We start from the raw sequence: 27,036 nt of genomic DNA on the forward strand, positions 1-27,036 counted from the left end.
CCCTAATGCGGCGCTGGCAGTGAAGGCCACGAGAATAGCACTGCATCGTAAAGGGGTACTAAAGGCAAATAGTAAGTCAAGCGTCCAACTGAGAACAGGACTTTTTAAAGTGATAAAGTGACAAATGCAGCAAGAAATGACATAAGAATACGGTCCCAGCTCCTATGGGTGCAAGATGCATTGTTTGTAAATGGCAAACCATTGATAACAACAAAGTTATATTTCTACAGCATGTGAACAGCAAAGAAACGGCAACCTGGCCAGTTTCACTGCATTTTTCTACAGAATATTTTGCTGGTGCTATGTCTCTTTGCAGCTCTGTAAACACTGTCATAGCTGTGTGACACACTCTCTGGGTCGGCCTCAACTCATAAGCAGGCAGTGACACCCAGCAGAGCATTGCCTCAGAGACTGCCAGCACAGCTATGCATTTGTCAAAGGCATTTGCCAGTTGCAAAAAAATTGTCCAGCCCCTTCAGATGAGATTTTCTCTGCAACTATGTCATCTCTTGGTACAGAAGGACCAATTCGAAGTTTTTTTTAAAGTTAGATATCTAGATTGATTCAATGTTTGTCTTTGGTGCCCCTTAATTAAAATGATGCAAGCAGTGGTAAATGATTGCATGTTTTTTACAGTGGAATACAGTGTGTCCATTGTTAAACAGACTCGCATTCCTCTTTCCTGTCATCTGCTTGACTCAATGCTTGCTTCTCCATTAAACTTAACAGTTCCATGTGTGTTAATATTCAATATTCCTAATTCACATAACTACTGCAAAACATGATTAAGTGCTACATTTTCCAACACCTCAATATTAGCAGCAAGCTGTAAATTTGTATGCAATAGATTAAAGCCTTGTCCTTCAGTGCACATGACTAGTATTTCTGACTTTTCTTAGAATGCACTGAATTAAAGAAGTACTGAAATAGCTTTTGTCTTTTTTTTTTTTTGCTTTAAAGATAATTGATTGCCCCATTGATCATGGTATGAAACCTCACTTCATCCAGTGTGCAAAGATGATTATCTTTTTTGAATGAACCATTTGAAAACTTGCGTCCAGTGTAGCAATGTAGAAGGTGGAGATCACGTGGTATAAACCAATGCAGCCGCCACTGGTTAGCTCTGTCTAGCGTGTGCAGGCAACATCAGGACCACTTCACCATAAGCTCAATGTGTATTCATAATGGAATAAGAGAAGCCATAAGGAAGAGAGAAAGTTAGGGGGTGCTCTATATTAAGGCCCTTCACCAGGTTTGGGCATTGCAAACAAGCAAGTAAACCGAGGCTTCATACCATCATCACTACGTATGTTGTCTAACAAAGTTGAAAAAATTTTTAAAAATTGGTCATTACTCCTTCAGAGTCGCTACTACAAAGCTTAAACATCAGAGGTGCTAGTATACAAATTTGACAACATAATAGTAGCACAGGATAAGAGGAAAGGCATTACTTTAGTACAAAATATTACTTTAGTTACAAGACAAACAAAGAATATTAAATATTAACTTTTGTTCAGCTTAGTACAAGGTATTCTGATAAAAAATTAATAATTTACTATCTACACTAACTTACATGAAGTAATACATGTATGTTTACACCTAATGACTAGCAAAACATATAGTGCAAATAGTTCTTAGCTATTATATTTGAAAAAGATTCTTTGCACTTTGCCTATACTAACGGCCAATAAAGAATATGAATAAGCTATCAAAAAAGCAGTCGACAGTTAATCTTTCAATTACGCTAAATTTCTTTTTACTGAATCTCATAAGAAGACCGTACTGTACTACTAAGACACTGCGAAATTTCATACTACAGTTGAACGCCTCTACAACGAAATCACTTGTATAATGAAGGATTGATGAGGGATTGATTATGTGCTGGCCAAATTCCGATCTTACATATGTATTGTGAACACCTCTACAACATACTGCTCCAAAAATGCGCTTGTAAAAGGACGGAAGTTGGGCATCCCGACAGCTGATTTCTTGCTTTACAACAAGCACCAGGTAGCAGTGCCGTCACTGCCCTCTGCAGACGGCACTGAGCTGTGCTCTACAATCGCGCTAACGGGAGTGCTTGCGATGCACTTGAAGAGCGTGCTGACGCCAACGAGTTTTTATTCCTGCTGCACTGCTCCACAAATTGCCGAACTCATACGCTGCTTGTTGAAACACTAATGGGTGCAATGGCTGATGAATATGTCGCAGTTGACGTCACGATGATGTAATCATAACTGATGATGCCTTGAAAGTGATCTAGGGTGAAAAGGACGCAAATTTCAACGAAGGCAACAATTATGAAGAGCCTGTAAATGAACCAAGAATTTTGACGGCAAGGGAGGCGATAGCAACAGTCCACGATCTCCAGCTTTACCTAGCATCGCTCCCGTGTTTTTCCGTGGAGCATACCATGAACCTCGTTGCAATAAGGTCCCCCCCCCCCCGGCTCGAAAGTGTGCACGAAAGAGTTAGCGACTTAATTTACCAAGTCTCAAGAACGTATGAAAAAACAAGCTTTCTCTTGTTGAATGCGATTAGCTTAGTCTATTGTGAGTAGTATGCGTGCAATCTTTACAACAGAGACTTGTATAAGAAGAGATTTTGGAGGTCCCAAGCACTTCGTTATAAGGGCGTTTGACTGTACCTTCACTTGTAGACGCATTAACCAGCTAAATATTTGTTGAACTTCAGAATTCACAGGCACTGCGCCACAGGAAAAAGAGCTTACTAAAAAGCAAGCACAGCAATACTAGATCAGAAGTATGGGAACTCTAGCAGCTCCAGGAATTAATATATGCGACAACTGCATGTGCTTGCAGCTTCAAAAGCACAGATAAGATCAGAGCTAAATATTTTACATAGCTAAAAGCTACACATCTATACTATTACACACACACACACAGACACATCAACACACACTGCCCTTCACAAGGGCAACATCCAGGAAAAAACAATCTACAGCTAACAGGCACAATCAAACTAAAAACTAGGTAAACACAGTGCAAATAAATGATTTAGTCTAAACAGAACACAAGCATGTAAAAACGGTTCTGATGTCATCAACTTCAAGCACACAACACATAAATTTGCCCGTCTTTCAGCTCAGTGCTCAGCACACAAGATTCAAATGTATTTTGGTCATGTACCACTGCACGCTGTGTGTTTCCTGATCAAATGACCCCCAAATGCTGCTCTCCAAGAGAATGGAATAAAAAGCTACTATATCCTCATTTGTCTCTTCGATGAAGACGAGCGGAAATTAGTAATTGCACTCCATTTTTCATTCTATCACTGCCTTCTTCAGAAGCTGACACAAAGTAAAGTCTTTTTGCGAGGACTGCAGGTAAACACTTGGAAGACACTGCACTGTAAACACAACGAATGTTGCCTTGAAACAAATGTCCATAATCTGATAGATGAAAAGAATTGAATACCACAGCTTCTGCTGCTAGCAAACACAAAACTAAGTTCACAGACATATTCAGTCACAAATTCATGAATAAAGTTAAATACCGCCACCATCTCTCGTCCGTATGACTTATGCCATAAATTTACAAGCACTGTTTCTTGCTACATAAGACACAGGAAAATATATACGCAGTCTAACCATTAGCTGAAGTATGCTGGTCCGTGTTGCCACGTCCACCGATTTTCTGGTTTTGATAGTTCACGGACTAGGTACGAGAGAAGGTACCAGAAAAATACATACCTTGAGGTCATACTTGACGTGGACATTCAAGTGGCTGCTGAAGATGTTGCGAATCACAACGAGGTAGGTCTCTGCTCCTTCGACGGTGAGTCGGTACATTCCCAGGTACTGCGGCAGCAAGTGTTTTCCCATGCCTCTCCACCACATACTGAAAGTTGCAATGGAGTTCATTGGCACATTTGTGAGAACCCTCACCCCTCGCATTCAAGAACATGTTTCAACTCGGTGATCTCCCGCCACTTCACCAAATGAAGTACCAAATGCCGCCCTTTCACTGCATTTGAATAATACCCCCTCAACAATTTCTGTAACAAATGGTTGCGTGAGAACATTGTTTAAATTTCACTGCCATTTAATACGTGCTCAGAATGCATGATAATGAAATTGTAGCTATGCAGCTGCATTACTCGCAGTGTTTGAAAGAGCATTAACCCTATAATGCCAAATGTACCATATATGCTACACTGTTTTGATACTGCAAGATTCTGGTTTAACCACAGGAAACTTAAAGCTTAGCCTATAGAGGTGTTTTTGATATGCTGGAGTGCTGGAGAGAATTAGCCAGCTATGGAGTTTTCTGAAAACCAATTACTAATGAATTAATTACTGTACTGATTAAATTGCACCTCAAATAACATTTCATTGTTGTTTTTGTACAAATGTACTCTCCATGAAATAAAAGTGAGCAAGTTGTTCTAATTTTCCATGATATAATATAGAGCTAAAGAAACACTTGAGAAAAACGAAATTAACCAGGATTGGTAGACTGCACTTCCTTAATCACAGTTAAGTTTCACCTTGAGCAGACACTGTGCAAGCCAGAAAGGATGCTAAAATAAAAGACCAGACCTTGGAATTTGTGTGCCTGCTTCCAGCGGCACCATAGATTTTAACTGTCTGTTAGGTCCTAGTTTGTCGCTTACTAATAAAGATTACACTGCACTGACAAGTAAAGACGCAAACTGGCAACTTTTGGGGACTTTCCATGCATGGAGGTTTACAAAATACACAAAAAAACCATGAAATCGGTAACATTACACCAACATAATTGGCACCACGGTTTGGGCATAAAAGTAAGTAAATTGACTTATTTTCTCAGCAAATATTAACTTTCTGTTGTCAAAGAAATACAAATAGAGTTTTTAAAGACTAGCTAAGCAGTCTAAACTACAGTCAAGCACCTCTTCAATGAACGCCTCCACAACGAAATGACCTGTGCAAATAAGGAATAATTCCGTCTCGGTTCTATTGTGAGCTGTGCGGAGCGTGACCTTTACAATGAAGTGACCTGTTTATAACGAATGATTTTGGAGGCCCCAAGCACTTTGTTATAAAGACATTTGATTGTACTAGTTGAAATTTTACTCTCAATTTTAGGTAGGAAGAATTCAACACATAAGCTGAGCAGGAATACAAAGACACAAAAATATAGATGAACAGAGTTGCTAACCACTCACACAACTACTTCTTAGCGTTGCTAAGTCTTTCAATAGCTCAATAATTGAAGAACTCTGGTGCCACTGTAATGAAACTGAGGTTAAGTGTAGCAACTAGTCCTGTAAATAGGTAACCTATATTCGGTGGAGCCAAGGAGGTTGAGTGAGGTCTGTCAGTACATAACAGTTTATTAGGTAAAATACTTAAGAAGACCGGCAATCTATAGAGATGCAACACAGCTGTAAGAACAATATGTACAGAAAAATTATGATTTCAACTCAGTGATACCAAACCTAACATTTACCAGCGCTATAAATACGAGTGTGAGCTATAACTCTTTCCAAATTCCCTGACATCTTTAGGTTTTCCATAACAGGATGGAGAAGAAAACAAAACAGAAGAACAACAGCGATGCTTTGTCCACATCGCCATTTTATGACTAAGGGTATCTAAGCTAAGAGTAAACTAAGAGTATCGGAAACATACTATTTTGGCAAAATGCTGGAGATATTAAGCCACTTCAGTGATACAATATTCGAAAACGAAATAATGGCAATGCAGCTGCCAATGAGTAACAATTGGAAAAGAAAATGAGCTGCAAAATGCAATCTTACAGGATGGTATTCCTTGAGAAGAACGTGCATCTGCTCCACTTCCTCACTGAGCAGGGTCTTGATGATGAAAAGGCGATCGTATGACTGGTAGAACTTGGCCCCGCTGCGTCCAGTCGAATCCACTGCTATTGGCTGCGACTTGGTGATGGAGTTCTGAAATAAAATGACAGCAGCGCTGAGCAAAGCACCTCGGAATAAGCTACATATGACTGAATAACCTGAAGAAAGGAAAATATAGAGAATTTATTGGAGGAAAGGCAGACCTGAGCTAGTCTGCATAGGGAAAAAGGAAAGGGAATGTAAAAAGGGGGGAGGGGTGATGAAAGATGATGAGGACAGGAAGAAGGGATGCATATATACAGTGGCCACAACACAGTCTAAAGTTTATGGTCTAGTCAGGTTCCAGCCTTTGTAGCTGTTTTTGCTGCTGTGGGGTCACACATTGCAGCCAAAATAGTACTTTTCCACTACATTTGCCTTCCAATGCCTGCCAGCATATAAGCCAGCGACTTCCTCTCTGATACGCAGTGATATGCATTATAAGTAGCCACTCTTCTATATACAGCCAAACATGGAAAGGATTCAGAGTTATATATAGGAATGAGCATTTTTAGTTTAAACACATAAAAAATATATAGAAAGTATGCTGTTCTCACTGAAATTCAGGTTGAACCAAAAGGGTCAGTGAAAGCAAATTTCCCAGAAAGCTAGGACGGTGACCAATGCACAGTTGCTAGCCTAACATGCGTGCCCAATGCAAGGGCCATGGTGAGATCAAGGTAAAGTTGATCGCACAAGATATTATACACCAAAAAAGGCCAGTGGAAGTTTATCCAGAAAAATATATTCACTGAAGAAAATTAAAAAAGAAATTAATACGATGTTTGGAGGGAAATAAAAAAAAGTGTGCATATTTTTGGGAAAATAAATACTGCAAACACTAAACCTTAGTTATATGACATACTTTGAAATACCAAGGTAAATGAAAAAAAAAATGTGTGCCATGTGGTCAATACACAAAAATACAGCACAAGAAAGGAAGTGCACAACTTACTATGAAGTCAATGTCATCAATGCCAAACCTTTCTCTTAGGTTTCGGAAGACCAATGGGCAGTACTCCTTAACCTTGAAATGGCTTGGCATGTTCTCCCTGGGCAAGAGACAAGTGCACAGGAGGACGTTTTACTTGACGCACTGTTTGGACAATGACAGTGCCATGCTAGAATGAAGATAACACGCTTTGAGCTGTGCTGCACACCAGTCACACTTACTTGTTGAAGTGATGGTTGTCCACCTTGATCTTGGTGAAGGCCTTGAAGTCATCCGGCATAAGCATCACTGGGACGTTGACGTGTGTGAGGCCATTGATCTGCAATATGAAGCAGAAGGAACTTTCAAAAAGGATGCAAATTTTGTTCACGGTAAGCATTCGAAGCCGGTTCCTCCTCAAATTAAGTGGTGGACATGCCATAGAAAGGAATCTGACTGTACCTGAAACTTCTCCACTAAGTGCTCTGACAATTATACACTAATGGACTGCCAGTAGATATCTAGATTTGGTCCTGATAACCCAACAACTTAAGTTATTAACTATATTGAAATAAACCAAACCATATGTGCAGACATCTAGTGGTGAAAATTTCTAGGCATGACTGACTGTATTCATGTGCTCTGTTATTCAAGACAACCATACCAACTGATTGCAGGGAATGACACAGATGAAATTTCCAGTGAAAGCTTGACGAACACTGACATTAATCTATAGGCTGCCATTTGTTTATGCAGAATAGCCTGTGGCAAGTTTGATGGTATTTGCCATAAATGTTTTATTTTAAGGTCATGAATCTAGTGGAGGTGACTTCCTTGAAGCCAATGACCACGAATGTGAGAATGAAGCAAAAAGGTTACAGTAGCTGTGCTATGGACGAGTGCATTGTTCATGAGCTTTCCTGAAAAAAAAAAAAAAAAAAAAGACAGCAAAGGTTAAATGACGAGTCATATGCTGTGCTACTTTCTGACGAACCAATGAGGCCATTCACGAAGAACTTGCTGACGTACAGAGTAAAGGTATACATCCACACAGCTTCTCAAAAACTGCTGTTATGTAATGACTCTCTCCCTCTTTTTCCTTTCTTATACTCACTCTTTCCCGACATTTGTGTAACCTTGTCCGGAGCTGATGGCTAAATTGAATACAGCAACTTCCCACAATACAGTCTGTCGCACGTGCATCATGAGCAATGGCTATCTTATCCATCCCAATGTCACAACACTCCAGTGCTTTCTATTATATATATATATATATATATATATATCTATATATATATATATATATATATATATATATATATATATATATAAGCGTACCGATGTCCTACGTCAGGGTCAGAACCGGCACTGGACGAAAATAGAGACAGCGGCGCGTTTGCGTGCCCACGTCGATAATATGGTGTGACATTCGAGCTACGTAGTGACCAGCGGCGCCAGCCCATCTCTCGTCAGGTAACGTGATCCGCGCGCGCGTACTACGCACATTCGTAAACACGCAGCCACGGGGACGACTTCGGGGACGAGATATATATTCCCTCTCCCTCCCGGAGGGGACGTTCTTTTTATGGAAGCAGCACGTCAGCAACCTGTTCGCTCCTGCGTCAAAACGACGCAAGCAAGCGCTGAGCGCGCGTACAAGGTGAGAATATATAAAACACGGTAAAGAGGGGAAAAAATAATGACGGCAGCCCGAGGAAGAGGTCTGCTCGGCAGAAAAGTGGCGGAAGGCACGCTGACTTGAACGACTTTTCCGTGTAACGGCCGACGGCCATGATGGCTCGTGCATAGGCGCAGGAGTGCTCGGAAAACATTCACTCGGACTTTCGGTTTCTTTTTTTCTACTCCACGCCTTTTCTCTTTCCTTTTCCACGCTGTCAAAGGACGGCACAGCGATGACGTCCACTATATGCGACGACGTCATAGCAGCAGCGAGCCTGACGGCGAAAGCAAAGCACCCGGCGTAGCGTATATTAAATATTACACAAATGCGCGAGGCGGTGGTTACCGGACCCATCATCATCTGTACACGGCGACCGCTCGGTCGTCCGAGAGCGCGGGTCACTAGACGTTTCTTTCCTTTATCCTTACTGTTTGCCTTATTACACTACAGCGGAGCGCTAGCGCACATAAATGTGCGATATCGTTAACACGAAAGAAAGAAAGAAAGAAAGAAAGGAAGAAAGAAAGAAAGAAAGAAAGAAAGAAAGAAAGAAGTGAGCACCGACTTTTTCACTCTTCGTTACCGCGAGAGTAGCGAATCTGCGACGGCCAGAAGTCGCACGAAGGATATTGACGAACCGAAAGCTTACCATGAGGCCTTCGGCCAATGATTTCAAAAGTGAAGCCAACGAAACCACTCATGAAATATTAAAAAGAAAACGGAAGAGAAAAGGACAAGAACATTGCCGCAAGCTCGCCGACACTAAGCAAATTGTAGAGATGCAAAAGCTCCTCTTGCAAGGTCCCCACGACAAAACCGTGGAGCGAAAAAAAAAAAAAGAAAAAAGAAAAACGAAGGTCTTAGTTTAAACTACGGCTAACGAATTTCTAACCAGGCTCCGTGACAATGGACAGACGCGTTAACATGATAAGCGAAGACTGCATTGACAACGCAGTGGCAATGCAGCCGTCGTTCGTCATTTTCTCTCGACATTTCACATTTCGACATTTCAGCCGCTGCTGCCGTCAAACGTTGCGCACGGCTTGGTAAAGGGCGGCATGGTGACGCAAACGGCTTGGATTTACATTACCTCGAGCTTTAACTACCGGCACAGGAAAGAAAGGGGCAGCGAACTGCTGCGCGCGCGTAGCACTTAGATGCCTCCTTACACCACAAACAGCAGCAAAACGGAAAGGGGGGGAGGGGGAGAGGTGTCCGCCACACCAGCAGTGCTCCGTTGCCGACAGAAACGCGTATCGCACACTCTTTGGCGGCTTTTCTACTGCTGGCCTATAGTTTCGCAATTCTAGGCAGCTGCTTGCATGGTCACTGCGCCAACCGGAATTTATCATTTACGGATTGCGCGACAACCGTTTCTCGGCTGCAACCTCGGCGACGCAGTGCGACGTGATGCAACGATCACATCGGCGCCGAGCCGTCATACGGCACAACAAGACGCAGTGTCCGCATACGAGTATAGAATAGGACTAATCTCGATTCCCACATACGTACAACATACAGGGTGATCATTTTCAAGTTCTGCAGAATATTTAAGAATAGCCTACATCAGATAGCATAATTCTTGTTGAGCTGGATTACTTGAAGAGGCGGACATTATACTAGCAGATAAATCGAAACACGTATTCAACTAATCAACAAAGATTGTCTAATTAATTCTGAATTACTTTATGACACATATTGCAATTTACGAATAATAGCCGGCGAGTTTGCAAGACGCATCCACTTGAAACTAATTTCAAGGATGACACCAGTTTCGATATATTTCCCAAAGTGCATGTGGGACGAAATACATGGGTATTTTTCAAAGCGATTTTTGATGGCGCACATCTCCAAACTGGTATCAGTCTGGAAATTCATTTCACGTACATACGTCTTGCAAGCTCACCGGCTGCAATTCGTAAATTGCAACATGTGCGGTAAAGTAATTCATTAAGAAGTTAATTAGTGATTTTTCGCTAATCCGTTGAACATAAGTTTCGATATTTCATGCGCGTAATGACCGCCTCTCTGAACAATCCAGCTCAAGGACTAGAACTATGTTATCTGCAACAGGCGATTTTTTTTTTTTTTTAATTCCATAAAACTTAAGAATGATCACCCCGCATGTAGTTCAGTGTACCATAAGCACGTGCGCTGTTCAGGCGTATACGTGCGTCTATTTTCAAACATGCGCGGCCGACTCAGGCTCTCGTCCACGCACATAGGGCGCGATAAGCTAGATCAGATAGACCCGACGTTGCATCTATAGAAAACTCACCGGGCGACGGTGTACCTGCGGGAAGAGAGAGAGAGGGTAATACCTATCAAGAACATGAGCTTTGGCAGTGGAAAAAAACCCCACCAACTCAAGCGCAACATGAACGACCCATGCACGTAGTACGTACGCCGCACTGTTTGTACTTCCTCTGACGTAGAAGCGGGACCTCGACGCAGATGCGACGGCAGGCGGGGCGGAATTTCCACGGTCGAATTAACCGCCGCGACGGAGCCTGTGCCCCTTTCCTCCCCTTGCCGTTTGCCCAGGGCCAGAAGCGCGCCCGACTGACAGTGCATGCGACACGAACGAGAAAACCCTACCACCCCGGAGGTTGTCTACCCGTGCACAGAGCAGCAGTCCCTCGCATTCTCCCACGCTTCCTCCATCCCGTCCTCGGAAGAGGAACAGTACAAGAATGGCCGCATACTCTACGTGCACGACAAAAACGGTAATATTTTCGAGAAACAAGTCTGAGGTTTTACGTGCCAAAAACCCCGATCTGATTTATGAGGCACACCGGATCGATTCAGACCACCCGGAGTTCTTTAACGTGCACCTAAATCTAATCGCGCGAGCGTTTTTGCATCCCGCCCTCATCGGAATGCGACGGGAGCGAACCCGCGACCTCGAGCTCAGCAGCGCTATACGCCATTGACACTGGGCCACGACGGCGGGTTCAATTTCAAGACACGCACCGACAGACGCATTTGACTCCTGTCAGACACCCTTGAAAGGTTTACCGTCGCCTCATGGCGCGACATGCACTGTTTTCAATGCAGAAACAGTTGTTTAAATGCGTAATGCAAGACCAAGAAGCTAACCATTACTTATATATAAACAACATCATGGATATTCTCGCCGACGAAGGGCTCTTACTCATCGCGATTAACTTTACTTCGTTAGTAGTAGCAGCTGCTGCTGGAATGTCACACGAACAACTGTATGTCGCTCACCTGCACGAAAATGAGAGCCGATCCGACTAATGCACGCAGATAAGAAAGTAACAATCTATGAAAAGCCAATAGGTGCGCACCATTCCGATACGGTGCCCCACATGGGTACGGCCATCGCCTCCTGGCAGAGGAGGCGCTGCTACGGCTACACATACAGGTATAACCGTGCCCATGTGGCCAGTCGCGCGGCAATTCTGCGTGTATTCGCGGGCTTCTTTCACGCTCGGAAAAACACATTTATGTAGCAGGTATTGAGCAACAGAAAGCTGTGTCGGCAGTTTTTCATGTTTCCCTACAATCTTCTCATTGCCACTAATAATTATAACGGTACTTCCGAAGTTAGATAATTACATTTACCTAATTAAATCTCAGTTATCAAAAAATTACTGGCGGCTACTCCACTGTACTGGAAACAATACGCACTAGGTTTGCTTCGCGTAACGTCGTTCCTCTTTTTAAAAATTGTGCTGCGTGATAGCTGGGACACCCTGCATAAACGAGAAGAAAGGGAACGGAGGGGCCGATTTTTATTAATCATATCATAAGAAGCCAACAAAGAAAGACACCAACAATAACATAGGGGAAATTACTTGTGCTCACTAAATTAAAGAAATGTTAAATAAATGGAAATGAAAATTAATGAAAAAAGGAACGATCCCACGTCTTAGCATTGCATGTGCGATGCTCTTAACATTGAGATACCACGGCGCCGTTTTCCCATCCATTTTCAGGATTATTTATGTTTTACTACTAGAACTAAGCTATAGGAATGTTATACATAAAGTTGAATTGAAGTAAATATCGACAGTGTCACTCCGCCTGACATCTCTCGACGTTCCTTGAACCCTTGAACAGTCGCCGGCTTTACAAAGGTAATCAGCTCAGCCTGATGTCAACTAGCATAAAGTGTGTCCCAATTAAGGCTGCTTATTTCTTTGAAGCAGCGAACAAAATGAACTTGTTTAGCTGTCACTTTATACAGAATATATCCTGCACTGTCACTTTCGTGTGAAAGCAGGCTGCTCAGCTGCCAGAACGGATAGATAGATATTAGTACGAAAGCTTTCCAGCAGCCGATCACATTCAAATCGTCAGTGAATACGCTGCGCCGCATGCTGCCTAATCACCCAGGAAAATAGTATATAAGGACTGACATGACCTCGCATCGGAAACGTTGCCGGGGAGGAGGGGTCACGACGGGCAGTTCCTGAGCGAACGCGTGGGGCCGGTAAGTCCTGTCCAATAATTCCCAGTGATTCAATAAGAATGATCGACTCCATTTTAGGCAGCCTATACGCGAATATTCTTACGATCTATCGTTAGACCAGTCTCACTACAGCTGCATCCCTATAGATTAACGTGCGGTGCTGCAGTGTCAATTCTCTCCTTCAGTGAACACAACACTGTATACGTACCACTGGCAACACGTTCTGTTGTTTTATTATTTTTATACAAATAGTTCCATAGACAATTGGAAGCAGTTGTCTATCATTTACGGAGCTCCTCAGTTGTCCGGACATTTAATTGCGAATCATACCCTTTTTCACCAAACTTATCCACTCGCCGCAAAAATTACATTTGATCGTGATTTTAGAAATGGGAAAGTATTCGAAATTCGATTCCACATCTGGCGGTCATTTTTTAGTGATGTACGAATAATCCAAACTTTCGAATAACGAATCGAATGTTACCCTATTCCACTCGGTCCTCGAATCGAATACTCACTATTCGCAAACGCAGATATGTTTTGCGAATAGTCTTCCATTACTTATATATTACAAGCTGTGCGTAGTCAAACGGGAAATCGAAGGAAAAATGAACCATATTTCTCCCCTGCCGCAGAGGACAAAGAACGAAAAGTTCCGTAGAGCACGCAGCTAGCGTCGACCAGGGAGCTAGACTTTTCCAGCTAAACCGCAATCATTCGCGCTCGAATTTCGCTCAGATATGACATATTCGGCAATGACTACTGCGTGGTACTATATTTATCGATGTAGCAACTGTGTGCTTTCTTGAGCTTAAATCTGAAGAAGCTCGACTGCAGCATGACACCGTCTGCAGCGACCCTTCCAACTATAGAGCAAAAGAAGTACGCTTTTCGCTCTGCCATCGCTGTAGTCGACGCGCATTTCCGTTTTAGCCTCCAGGATGCACAGATGCCAATAGACTCACAATACTGTTTTTTGAAAACATCATTTCGATAATGCACGGCCAGGCAGGCTCCGAAGAACCGTGCGTATGTGTTTACAATGTCCCATTCGAGACATTGACGTGTAATTATTGTTTCTCGTTTCGAGCTGCAAGGTCCAACAAGCTATCGTAAAAGTGTGGCGACCTGCAACAACGCCATCAGAGATATCGACACATTCGGCTATGCTGGATTCATAGCATAGCGACGAAACGCGTCGTTTTACGACGCCGTAAAAGGAAAAAAGAGAGAGAGAGAGAGAGAGAAAGAAAGAAAGAAATTATTTGTTTGCGCAAACGCATTTACTTCGTCGACGTCGACAAACATAGCTGAAGCGTAGTGGTATAAGGGCGCACAAGCTTGGCACGCGCCCAGGAGGAACGACTGCTATACCGTATACATACGTTTGGCCGAATAATGGAAAGCGAAGAGGAAAAAAAAAAAAAAAGACCCTCGTTACCGCTGAAGAGGGCGTCGCACAAGGCTCCCGGGGTTTGGAAATATATAACGTGAACGAGAGAGCAACTAATACAGGACAAGGAAAAGGGAAAAGAAAGGGGGAGGGGGAGGGGGACGTCTTTTCTCAATGACGAACGAAGAAATTTTTTATTATAGGACCGTTCGGAACGCGAGAACAGATTCTGTACTCGAGATGTGGAACAGTGCATCACAAAGCGCATTGGTGATGACCTATGTCACGTGACATTAGGTGTGTGCGGTTTCGGCAAAGTGACCGTTGAAAAAATTTGTCGCAGTTTCACCCGAAAGGCGAAGGCACCAATTGCGATAGCAAATTAGTAGAGAGCTATACGGAGTAAGGATAGTAGTTTTATCAGCTGTATAAGCTTGGACATGCCGCAGCACCAGCAACGCGCAGAACTGTTGACGCCGTCGGCGTTTTGCCCGCTTTCGCACCGAACGCGCGCGGCGTTTTTATATAAATACGTATTTGGTGCCGCAGCTAAACGTCGCCTCCCTTCCCTCCCGTCCCCCCACAGCCTTTCGCGCGACGGAAAAAGTTGCGTTTGCTCTCTATATATCGAAAGGAGGAAAGAGACGCTTAATTCTGCAGCCCTTCAGGAAGCACGGCGCAGAACGCGCGTTTGCTCTCCGACGTGCGTTCGCTCCCCGTGAAAGCGCGCGTCCCTCGCGCCCTTTCACTCGCACATGCAGCGTCCGGAGCGCGGCGACGATTTCATCGCCGTTGACGTAATACGGAACCTCACGGCGACGGCAGAAATCTGCTTTGGAGTGTCCATATAATTGCTATCGCAATAAAAGCCAGGTACCTATAGCTTAACTCAGCTGTATATTGTAAATTATGTGTCGGTACGCGCATCTGTGGGTGGAAGGGGGCCACATAAAAGCGAGAATAAAAGTGCCCGGTCTACGAACCCATAAATTCTCATGTCGGGTGTGACGAGAGTCCGGGCTGTTAGCGCCTTTTTTGTTAGGCCCCTAAACCACCTAAGATATTTTTTGAACATTTCAAGTAAACACGCGCATCGAGTACAGAATGCCGTTACTATCAACGATGTCAAACGCTGCTATTTTGTAGCGATGCTTTTCCGGTAATAATGCCTTTTCGCTCTTATCGCGCTTTCACATTGGCCAGAGCGACGGTCCGCTCGCGTTACCAACGAGATCAGCCGGCCGTGAGCGGTGGATGATAAGACTAGTATAGAATAAGTCATAAGGTATCGCTACAAAATCGCGGCCCAGGCGTTACGCGCCGCGGGCGCGCAAAAAAAAAAAAAAAAAAAAAATGCCGTCCTCCTCTCCTGCAGCCTTTCCGGTATCCCCAGGGGTCATCACGATGTCACCAGGGCCGGTATTTTGTAGCGATGCCTTTAATGTCATAATACCTTTTCGCGCTTATCGCGCTTTGTCAGTGGTCAGAGCGACGGTCCGCTCGCGTTATCACCGTTGATATCGTGAGCGGACCGTCGCTCTGACCACTGACAAAGCGCGATAAGCGCGAAAAGGCATTATTACTTTAAAGGCATCGCTACAAAATAGCGGCCCAGGGTGCATCTGGTGACGTCAACGGCGGCGACGATGTCCATTGGTCGAACAAGAACCTACGACTTCCGGTTAGCCTGCTAGCAGGTACGCGTAGGTACGCGCGCTCTCTGCTCTGCCTTGTGTTGCTCGCTTGGGCGCACTTGCGAATCGGTAATTACAGCCCGCAACGCAAGTGCCACATTGGTCAGGTTCCAACACAGTCGTGCTTAGCGGTCTGAACAGAGTCCGACGGTGTTGGCCTTTCTACACGTGCGCGCAACACTGGGTCCAAAGCTGCACGCTTCGCATGAGCACGGGCCGGCACAGCAGCAACAGCAGGTAGCCGAGGAGCGGCTAAGGCCCGTCCACGTTACCGGCACGGTAACTGGCCGCACGCCGTTTGCCATTCGCGGGCCGCAGTTCGACAGCGGGTTTGCTCGCGAATGGCGAGATTTCCTTGCCCTATAGAGAGGATGAGACCGGGACCCATTTGTGCGGCAGCCTCACCGCCGCTGATCGCTGGACGACGCCGATATCGTCGCTAGGTTTTTTACAGTTCACTTCAAAGCCAAAGCGGACGGCGCTTCGGAATGAATTACCGACGCTCACAAGCCGCAATATTTTCTTATCGTTGCTATCGCGCTTCGCAATAATTGTACACAACGGAGAAAAATATGCTGATATTAGCGGCGCCGGCGATGTGAGCACAGCCGAGCCGGTCGTTTCCCGTCGGTAGCCGTGCACTGCAGCTCGATACTTGCAGACAAGTATCGGAGCTCTCGTTAACGTTTAACATTTGACAGCGGATATTGTTTTCCATAAAATGTACATTTTATGCATCGCTTTATCTAGCGGAAATTATTTTGCTTGGAAGAGAAGCTGCAGCCGATGTTTTCGTCGCCGGTGGCGGAGGCGCGCAGCTTCGCGGTCGTCGAGTGGCCCGTTGATTGTGCTGCGGGCGGTGCGCCGGCCGCACTTCCGTCTACTTTGGACACTACTCGCGTGGCAGAGGTTCTGCAGCACTGGAGGCCGGTTCGCCGTCGGTATATTTGCCGCTAGCGTGGACGTGCCTTAACCAGAAGTGGACAGTGCTGTGAGAAGCGCATTGGCGATGACGTATGTCACGTGACATTTGGACAAGCACTCGGCGAGGAGGAGAGACCAGTCGACAAGGAGAGTAGCAAAGGAAAGAGCGAAACGAGCGAGGGCCGTGTTTCGATCATCAAACGCGTGTAACACCGCTATTACGGCACCATTTCGAAAAGTTCTCGCGGCTACGTGTTCGTTGTTGACTCGTGCACAACTGCAACATCACAACTAAATTTCGACCTCTGGGTGGTTTAGGGGCCCTTTAAATCAAAAACGCGCACACGAAGTTAATCCTCCTGCTATTAAAAATACTCAATTCCCCTGCGATTCGCTGGTTTCCCAGACTGCTATAACTCTTTTGTCTAACCGACTAACTAAGAGACGTAAACATCGCTAAATGCTAACTCTAGAAGATGAAAGTTATAAATTATCAGGTACTTCACGTCGACATCACCGCATTGACAAAGAAACGAAAACTGGTGCTTGCAGACCCACCTAGTTTCTGCAAGCCCGTTACCAACGGTGACGCGGCATGCAGTCATACGTTGGCGAGCTACCATAAAGCTGCACACTTACGGAGCGGCTCCCGCTAAGAAAGAAGCGACATTCATCCCTTTCTGCGCGCTTCCGACAGGGGTGGGTGGGTCACGTGGCGAGCCCAAGAGGGCAGTTGCGTATTGCGTGTATACGTACGGAAAGACATCGCAGGCAAGTCCCGGCCACTACGCAGAGAACAACAGCGTTCGCCACTAAACGCTCTCGCAATACGATACGCTCGAGCGACGGAGCAAGAGGGAAAAAGAAAAAAAAAAAAAAAAAAAACGTAAGACAGAAAATGCAAGCGCGACATTTTTCACCCGCTCATATGCGCGCCGTGCCCGCGTACATAATACAAAGTATCCCATAGCGCGCCGGACAGCCCCAGGGCTCTGCGTCGTCTTTTACTAAAAGCGGAAGAAAAATCGCCCGCGTCGCTGGCAGGACGCCAAGGGAGTCGCTGCGTATAAGCGCCCGGGTCCCTCGCCGCTCGTCCCCATATATCATCCCCTGTCGGGCACACGTCGGCTCCGGCGCTCAGCGTTTAAAAACTCCGCCGTTGACGAGGAAAGAAACGAAAGAGAAAGACCAAACGAGCAGCAGAACAATGTTCGTGCTTCGAAGCAGCGGGAGAAGCAGCTGCACGGGAGAAGCAAGAAAATGAAACAGGCGGCGAAATCGGATGAACAGCGGCCAAGAAGTACAGAACAAAAGCTCGCAGAGGAAGCGGGGAGGAAAAACAGACGAGAGACAAAACGGCGGCAGCCAATAGTGGGCGGGGCCGCAAGAGTGGAACGGCGGAGCCACCGCCGCATGTGTATGTCCTATAAAAGCCCACCTTCTCTCCCCCGGCGCAGATCCGTATAAATACTCGGTCAAGGTTTCACGTCCCATCTCCGGAGTCCAGTATGACACGGCAGTGTCACGCAAAATGACCGATGCGGACCGTATATGAACGTCTCCGTGATGGAGAGCCGGCGGATGGGTGGCCGCGTGCGTTGTGTGCAGCGTGCGGTATAATAGCGGTATAAAGTGGTATAGCGGTAGTGGGGCGTTGCTTCGACGTTTCTTTTCAGGGTCGGACCACGATCGCACGCCACCGGTCCGCGAGAACCGTCCTTCAAAAACGTTGACCGCGAGATTCGCGGATGGACACGGGGAGTGTGACAAATGGGATATGGAGGCGGCGAGCTATATCTGGCCACTGCGACAAAGAGAGAGAGAGAGAGAGATAGCGATATAAACGTCAGCACCACGAAGAACCCCGTCGAGATCGTTTCACTTCACAAGAGGCCGTGAAGAGGCCGTGATACAGCGTAGAGACCGAAAGAACAGGAAGCAAAACCGGAGAAGTTCGTGCCAAGACATACGCCCTATTTCTGAATTGCGCTCGTTAACCTCGAGGCGAGAACAATTTGACAAGAAATGTATACGTGCGAACTGCGACGGCGCGAATACGGTATCGTGTCTTACGCTATACCGGAAGCATTGAGCGACGAGAGATACCAACAAAAAGCTGTCCTTCGCGAGTGCGCTGGCTAGAACAATAAGTGCGGTGCAACACTAACGCATATAGCAATACGCTCGTCTCGGTTCCATTTCAGGAATATATTAAAAATGCCGAACGAATATATAAATCTCGCGACAGGACATATACGCCTTTACTTCAATCGACCAACCCTACGTCTTGCAGCGAAATAAACATGGGTCGCGTCAGACAACAAGAGACCCAGAAGAAGGGCCGCTCCACTGTTCGCCTCTGACGCCGAATGAGCGATAGCTATATACGAAAGAATTAGCAGTGCACAATGAGCGGCCTCTTATCTCTTCTCTGGAACACGCAACCGCTTGCCGTAACTGATTGGCTAACACGAGCCCTATAGGCTACGTGGCACTGGACGAAGTTGGTGAGACAGAGTATAAACATTCGATAGAAAAAAAAAAAAATAGCGCTGCCAGACAGGGCGAAGAAGGAGGAGCACACAGCGCCGTGTCAGTATGCTCCTTGTTTCGTCCAGTATGGTAGAGCACTGGTGTTAATTATTTTTTTTTTAACGTCTACTCGCGAACCTAACAGTCCGACAGTTAATCCTCGGAGATAAATTCGGGCTCTGCTCAGCCTCAAAGACTATACGTGCTGCATCGGAAAGTAACGGGTCGCGCCCGCCAACCAGGAACAAGAAACTCGAGAGGGGCTACATATAGCTCATCCGACGTCTCTTGCCAATACCCCTCACGACCGACGTCCGGCTAAACGAAGCAATCACTGAAGGATCAGCGACCAAGCCCTCGTCGTTTCACCGCGAGACGAGGACGGTTGTCGCTACCGACTGGCTGTGCTTGCGCGCTGCACCGCATACACGAGCTTTGTTCGACGACGGTGCATATTTTCTTCCGCGCAACGTCTAAACACAGCGCAGGAAACGAGGCACAAGAACAACGACGGAACTGCAGCGCGCGTCTTCCGGTGTTCCTGTATTCGTTCTTCGCGCGCTGCTTCGAAGTGCTATCCGCGTTCTTCGAAGTGAGATGCGTACCGAAAAGTATACAGCACGCGCCTGAAGCTCAAGGGCTGCCGAACTCGTTTTACTGTCCTCGCTATCCTTAAAAGGACGGCGAGTAAGCCGATCTTGGCCCATTTGCAGCGCGTGTTATTCAAGTCCGCGAATACATCCAAGTGTTGCAATATAAATTAAAAATATTAATTAACCGGCTAGTACGGCATTACAGCAGGTAGTAGGACCGCGCTTTTATATAGTACAGCTGCGAACTGAACACGAGGTCAGATAATATGACTGCCCGGCAATCAACAGCCGGTGAAGAGGCGCACCGTGCGTCTCCCCCGTAAAGTGTGTTATACGTGACGACGTAAACTACACAGCGACACCGAGCGCCACGTTCTGCATTCGTGTGTTGAGTGCACTGTTTTTTTTTTTTTCTTCTCTATTTTTGCTTTGTCCTAAAGCTTCAGAAAAAGAACTCGGGACGTACACAACGAAGCTCGTTCGTGTATCCCGACATGCACCGTTAGCATTGATCAGCTTCCTTCGCTCCTCTGAAGTGGGATAACAGCAACGCAGGCACCGACCCAAATTGCGCGCCAGAAGAAGACGTGCACTGAGGAAGAAAGCGACGTATACGGAACGGCTCTGACGCCTCTGAAGAGAGTATACGGGAACCTCGTGGAAAAGCGCGGGAAGCACTTGAAACCTTCGTTAAAAAAAAAAAAAAGCGAAGCCCATATTTAGAATACGACTGTACCATACTACGATTTTGCAGTATATTATCCCCTTGCTGTTAAAAAGATATTCATGGAGAAGGATGAGTACCGCAGCTGACATCGTCCTCCTGAGATTGCGGGAAATACCGGTATACTGAGAGAGAAGTCTCGGAGTTAGGTGCTTCGTCTCTCGAGATAGACTGCATGCAAGCACTTCAGACTTCTGTATCACTGGTGTGTTCCTTTTCAGGCCAAGATGCACCGCCCGGTGTCCATTTCACACTGCGCAAAATACCACGCCGTAATCTGGGCCGGAAACCGGACACGTCACGCTGTGGCGCAGCAGCATTGTTATTCACGTGGCCGTTGGGCATCCTTGTGTGCAGCTAAGTTTACCCACGGGTAAAAGGCTTCCCGCGAGTGCACAGCTAACAGTAAGCCCTCGAGTAACAAACGCATGCAGGCGAGGATTTCATTTCCTCCCGTCACTCGACAAGTTGCCTCTTGGCAACGCATGCAATGTTATACTTTCGAATACATTCTGTACTGAATCATTTTCGAACCTGTACAAGCTACCACACGATTCGCGGACGTAAAAAGATGAAATTAACGAGTATGGAGTTTGGGAAAACACTCGCACGGTATTTGGCACTAAATTTGGTCGGGAAATTTTGCGCCTGGCGTCATCCACATGACCGCGACGTTATGAGACGGCAAAATTCGCATATGTTGCACAGCAATAAGGCACGCTCATGATGGTACTTAATTAAGAAATCGCTGCGCGTTTCTCTTGCGTGCGGCGGCCGTGGCGATCGCTGGGACAGAGCGAGCCGGTGCTTCTTGACGTCACGACGATTTCGCCTTCTCGGAACTGAAGGTTGGTTAGTAGAAACAAGTATTGTAGCAAATTTTTTTTTCAGGGCACTCTTACGTAAGCTCACTTTAGTGTTCTTTTTCTAGGGTTTAGAGAATTCGCAGCTTCAATTAGGGCGGGAAAAAACTTAAGTCGAAAATGCCACCATGTGAGCACTACGCACTACTTTAACCGTGGGTGAACTTTAACCTATACCTTTTCCCAATGCTGCGCGCAAGTGGCACCTGGGAGTACACGCCACAGCGCCCATACACCGTTTCGCCGGACGCGCTGTCAGCGGGCGACGCATGACGCGACCGCGCGCGACTCACTCGACCGACTCGAGTTTCGCGCCCATGTTTTCTTTTTCGCTCTTTCTCTTCCTCGGCGTGGCCTTGGAGAACCCGGGCGCCAGCAGCAGCGGGATCGAGAGAGAGAGACCACGTGCACGCAAGAAAAAAGAAAAGAAAGTGCGTTCATACTTGGCGAGCATCCCGCGTGCGCCGCCGACGAGGAGGACCCACGCGCGGCTGGTTGCTGCGGCCGATGCTGCAGCGGCACGGTCGACGAATGCCCGAGCAAGTGAATCACGGCGCAGCTGCCTGGCCCGGTGCAATGGGCACGTCACTCTTTCCCGACGCAACAGACCCGCGCGAGTGTGCATAGTGAGGCTCCCGAAATGGCTGCTTCCCGGAGCACGCAGAGAGCACGTTTCCGCGTACAGCGACCGGCGTTTCTATGCCAACAAGCTTGAAAGATTCAGCGCTTGCCGCCGCTTCGTTGTTTTAGATCGCACTTCGCAACACCAACTCGTTACATTGTCATTATTATTGCGATAGCAATTATATGGACATTCCAAAGCAGATTTCTGCCGTCGGCGTCGCCGTGAGGTTCCGTATGACGTCAATGGAGATGAAATCGTCGCCGCGCGCCGCCGAACGCTGCATGTGCGAGTGAAAGGGCGCGAGGGACGTGCACTTTCACGGGGAGTGAACCAACGGCGGAGAACAAACGCGCGTTCTGCGCCGTGCTCCCTTAAGGGCTGCAGAAGTAGGCGTCTCTTTCCTCCTTTACAATCACCATATATGTAGAGCAAACGCGCCTTCTTCCGACGCGCGAAAGGCCGTGGGGGGAGGGGGAGGGAAGGGAGGCGACGTTTAGCTGCGGCACCAAGTGCCTATTTATATCAGAGGCTCCGGCAACAGTCACCAACGCCGCACGCATTTTGTGCGAAAACGGGCAAAACGCCGACGGCGTCGATAACAGTTCTGCGAGTTGCCGGTGCTGCTGCATGTCCAAGTTTATACAACTGATAAAGCTACTATCATTACTCCGTATAGCTCTCTACAAGTTTGCTATCGCAATTGATGCTTCGCCTTTCAGGTGAAACTGCGACAACTTTTTATTTTTAAGCGAAGCTTTATAGGCTCACAAGTGACAGGACTCTTCGCAGTCTACCCGTCACCGAGCTCTGCAGATATACCCTACGTAGATATGCTGGATAAAGTGTCAGTGTCGCAAATGTCTCAGTTGAACCATCTAGACAGCAGGCGGTTCCGAACGAAGTTGCGGCAGGAAGCCGAATTCTGCGGTTCCATGGAGAGACAGCGACAGGAGCCCTCAACCGCAACCTCGAACGCCACTACCTGGAGCGGCGGCGGCGGTGTCACGCTGAAAAGTGGGCCGATCCTGGCGATAGTGCAGAAAAGGTCTAAGCTCAATGGCACATACCAGGGACAATAATGAAAGAGAGAAAGAAATAAGGAGAGAGAGGGAGAAGGGAATATAGAGAGGGAGAAGGAAAGTTACCACGGTCAGAGAAAGAAAGAGAAATAAAGAGAGAAAGAAAGAAAATCCCACGAAGGTCAGATACACACACAAGCTTCGCTTACCCCCATTTTGTCAACAGAGAAAGAGCTGGTGATTTTTTTTTTTCCCGCGTCGTTGGTCGAAATACTTGACATCTATGTCTGCTAGCTCCTTGTTCGCCCGAAAATAAAATAATAAAGATACAGGGAGAGAGAAAGAGAGAATCACTTTCGCATGTGCGTATGGCGTATAGGCGAGTCATGCACGGCACTTTGCCGACGGAGAAGCGAGATATTGCAGACACGTGGAACGCTTTCGTCGCCGGTCGGCAACTAAATGTCCGGATCGATTAACCAGGCAAACAACGATAGAAGCAAAGCACGCGGTGAAATGTCCAGCGATAACGAAAGTACGAAACCACGCAACAATAATTATGCCAATTGAGATAATATACTTAAATCTGGAGGGAGACCTGCCTGGGAAAGTGGGTAAGGGAAAAAAGGGAGGTAGGGCTAAGTATGGCTCAATACGGAAGCTTCGTGCACAAGCGCAGGTCATAGGTGACACGTTAGGCCCATGGCCGGATCTAGACCTCGGACGACGTCACCCTCTTGGGCCGGTGCTTGTGCCGGAACGTCCTTGAGTTTTGAGCGTTCAAATGCGAGGTGATGCACGCTTGAAGTCACGCATCCGTTACATCTCATCTGCGACTGTGAAAGCGGCCGTTCATGGTCGCTCCATTGCCCCGGTGACGACGTCCTTAGTCATGCATAATCCTGATAGGTCTTAATTGCAATCACTAGTGCCCATGAAGTTTCCTACAAAAGTTACTAGAGCGAACTATGGAGCTGCGACTGTTCGGCTACTGAGGTAATGATTGGTATACAGCGTACATAAATATGTCTGATCTTCCTGCATCTGGCTTCGAAATAGCAACGTACGCGAAATTAAGCGAGGCGTCGGCGACGCGCAAGAATGTCGCGACACTGCTAAGTTGTTTTCACTTAAGCTTCACAGGTTGCAATTCGAGGTCGTATTGCGCAATGCCATTGCTCAACAGATTTCGTTTTGTTTTCTTTCCTCTCACTGCAACACATCCTTACTGTCTCACTGCATGTTATAGCAAGAAAGCGCTCTTGTAAGCGGTGAGGCGTTTTAAACACGGCAGCGTCCGTATAGCCCGAAATTCGACGATCCGCGCAGGGAGAAAACGAGGAGGGGTGACAATTATGAAACTGGTACGACGCACACTGCCACTTAATCCATGTTTGCCAACACCCGCTCGCAAGAGCCCAGCGCTTAATTACTTTAGGTCTACAAATAGTCGTACATTCACTTCACGAATTATTTCGCTGACAATTATACGCACGCCCTCTTGAATGTACACCCACTTCGAGGCTGCAGATTATCTATAGTGCTTAACCGAGGAAAATCCCGGCGAGGTCCTATACAAGGTGAGCAGTATATCTACAACGCCCACGTACAATCGCACGAGTGGAGAGCGCAGATAAGAACAGCGCTGGCTCGGCGGGAAAGCGAACACGGTCACGCCAATGAATGCTTTAATTAGAACGCGCTAGTGCTAAGTACAAATCGATACCAGCCAGTCCGAACCTAACTCGATCCTGCGCGCACGCAGCGCGTCACAAAGAAATGTCAGCGCAAACAAGTACGTCAAAAGTGCCAACTTCGACTAGTCCCTCACCACAACGAGACCACAACGTGTGCATATATTTTATACATAGGCTGAATGCGACGTTACCTTGTAGCCCGCGCGGAAGGTGCGGACATAATTATACAGCCGGCCGTCGGCGGTACCCCAGGGAACACGTCATCATCTAGAACATATGCAGCGCAGCTTATACGTAACGGCTTACAGGCAGGCTGCGCTGAAGCTTTCTATACGGCTGACAGCAGCGCCAGAACACGCGGAGGAAGCAATGGGAAAGACGCGTTTCATATTCACGACGTCAGTTGCATTCACTAATCGCTTCGCGAGAATGTCCGAGATCTGCATATATACGTTACAGACGTGGTGCTCCGAACGAGACACTCTACGCGAAAATTCCCAAGTTTGCCGTTGGCGCCGGGCAACGCGCAGTCCGGAATACACGGACGAGCGATGAAGCATGGACACGTCTCTTGGCGTCTGGACTGCCATTTACACCGCAGCCCTGAACATGGAGACCGGGGTCAGCGATAGTACAGTGTGATGAATGAGAAGCCTCATCTCACGGGTGGTGCTATATACAGAGCCCAGCGCGCAGGCCTCGTGGTGCCACAATAAGCGCGTCCGCGCGAGAAATCATGGATGGCCTCTCGCGCCGGGCTCCCGTTTGTCGTCGCAGAGATGTCTCATCGCATCGAGATTATGACGGCACCACAGCGCTGATAAACGATGCGTGTCCATTCTCAAGGCCCGCGGCTCCGTCAGCAAAACGCCCGTACTTTATTTGACGTCCTCTTGATATATAAATAATATACGACACGCGTGTAGATTTTCTCTGCCTGTGAGCGTCTGCATGCGTCCTTGTTTCAACATTTCAACGCCATGACGTCCTAATAACGTGTCTTTCATTCGCAGGCAGCAATGCACGATTGACAAGTTTGAATATGTACACAGTACATACGTTATATCATCGAAAGCATCGTACGCGTCCTCTCCAACTTCTGGTGAAGAATTAAACATTTTTTTTTCTTTTTTCTGGATTGTTACACGCAGTCGCTCCAACCAAAACTCCGAAATAATTACGTATATTTTACTTGGCAAGCTGTCGCAGTCACTGCTTACACCAGATGCACGAGGCAAGCGGCGGCGTATATAAGGCACAGTAGAACGACAATCGCTATCAGAACAAGCCGTTTCGAAACCGAACATCGTCCAAGCATGTTCACTGAGCATGAACACCACTGAAGCATGTCACTGAAAAGCAGCTTCACTGAAGCCGAGCAAATTCAAGTTTCTCAACAAGACCGAGCTCACAGCCCGCATCACGGAAACAGTTGCGTAAAATTACACTGACCGCAAGTTGGCATCAAATATAGATTCATTGAAGAGCGGAACATACCCAGTGGCACATCAACCAATAATAATAATAATAATAATAATAATAATAATAATAATAATAATAATAATAAATATTATCTTCGGGACTGGCCCACGAGAACCGCAAGATGCCGGCTGAAAGCTATAGGTTGAACTCGTCAAGAACGCGTCGCATTAAAGATCTCATAACGGAGCACGCAACGAGCGCTTGTGTACAGAGGCGCGTAACCTTGAGAGATAGGAAGATGGCAGTATACGGTTCAGAGAGCCCCCCCAAGCGCATACTGCGCAGAACCGGTGCAATTTTTTTACAGATGAACGTTTTAAAACATATCACAGAGACAGAAATGACAGAACAACCACAATATTATCAACAAGCGGTTTGCTTCATCCACTACTGGTTAGCCTATAGTTAATAAATAGCCTAGCGGTCGTTCTTTCCTTTCTGACGTTGTCCATACGTGTTAACAGGTTCCCCTGGATAAAAGCATCATTTGTACTCTAACTATTTATAGCGCAGCTAGTTACGCTCCTGATAACCGGTGGTCTATTAGAGATACAACGGAATGAGTGCCAAAGAAAGGA

The 27,036-nt window shown here is 46.6% G+C and overlaps 1 protein-coding gene across 1 annotated transcript in view; it reads right to left on the reverse strand.

Annotated features, from left to right (window-relative positions):
* Positions 1 to 27,036, reverse strand: part of LOC119441845 (phosphatidylinositol 5-phosphate 4-kinase type-2 alpha-like) — a 105,675-nt gene that overhangs the window by 23,795 nt on the left and 54,844 nt on the right. Inside the window, 5 exon segments of the mRNA XM_037706480.2 lie at positions 3,713 to 3,832; positions 3,834 to 3,860; positions 5,764 to 5,916; positions 6,818 to 6,914; positions 7,036 to 7,133. Coding sequence (XP_037562408.1) covers positions 3,713 to 3,832; positions 3,834 to 3,860; positions 5,764 to 5,916; positions 6,818 to 6,914; positions 7,036 to 7,133 — 495 coding nt within the window.

Source organism: Dermacentor silvarum, chromosome 2 (assembly GCF_013339745.2).
Source record: "Dermacentor silvarum isolate Dsil-2018 chromosome 2, BIME_Dsil_1.4, whole genome shotgun sequence".
Lineage (NCBI taxonomy): Eukaryota > Metazoa > Arthropoda > Arachnida > Ixodida > Ixodidae > Dermacentor > Dermacentor silvarum.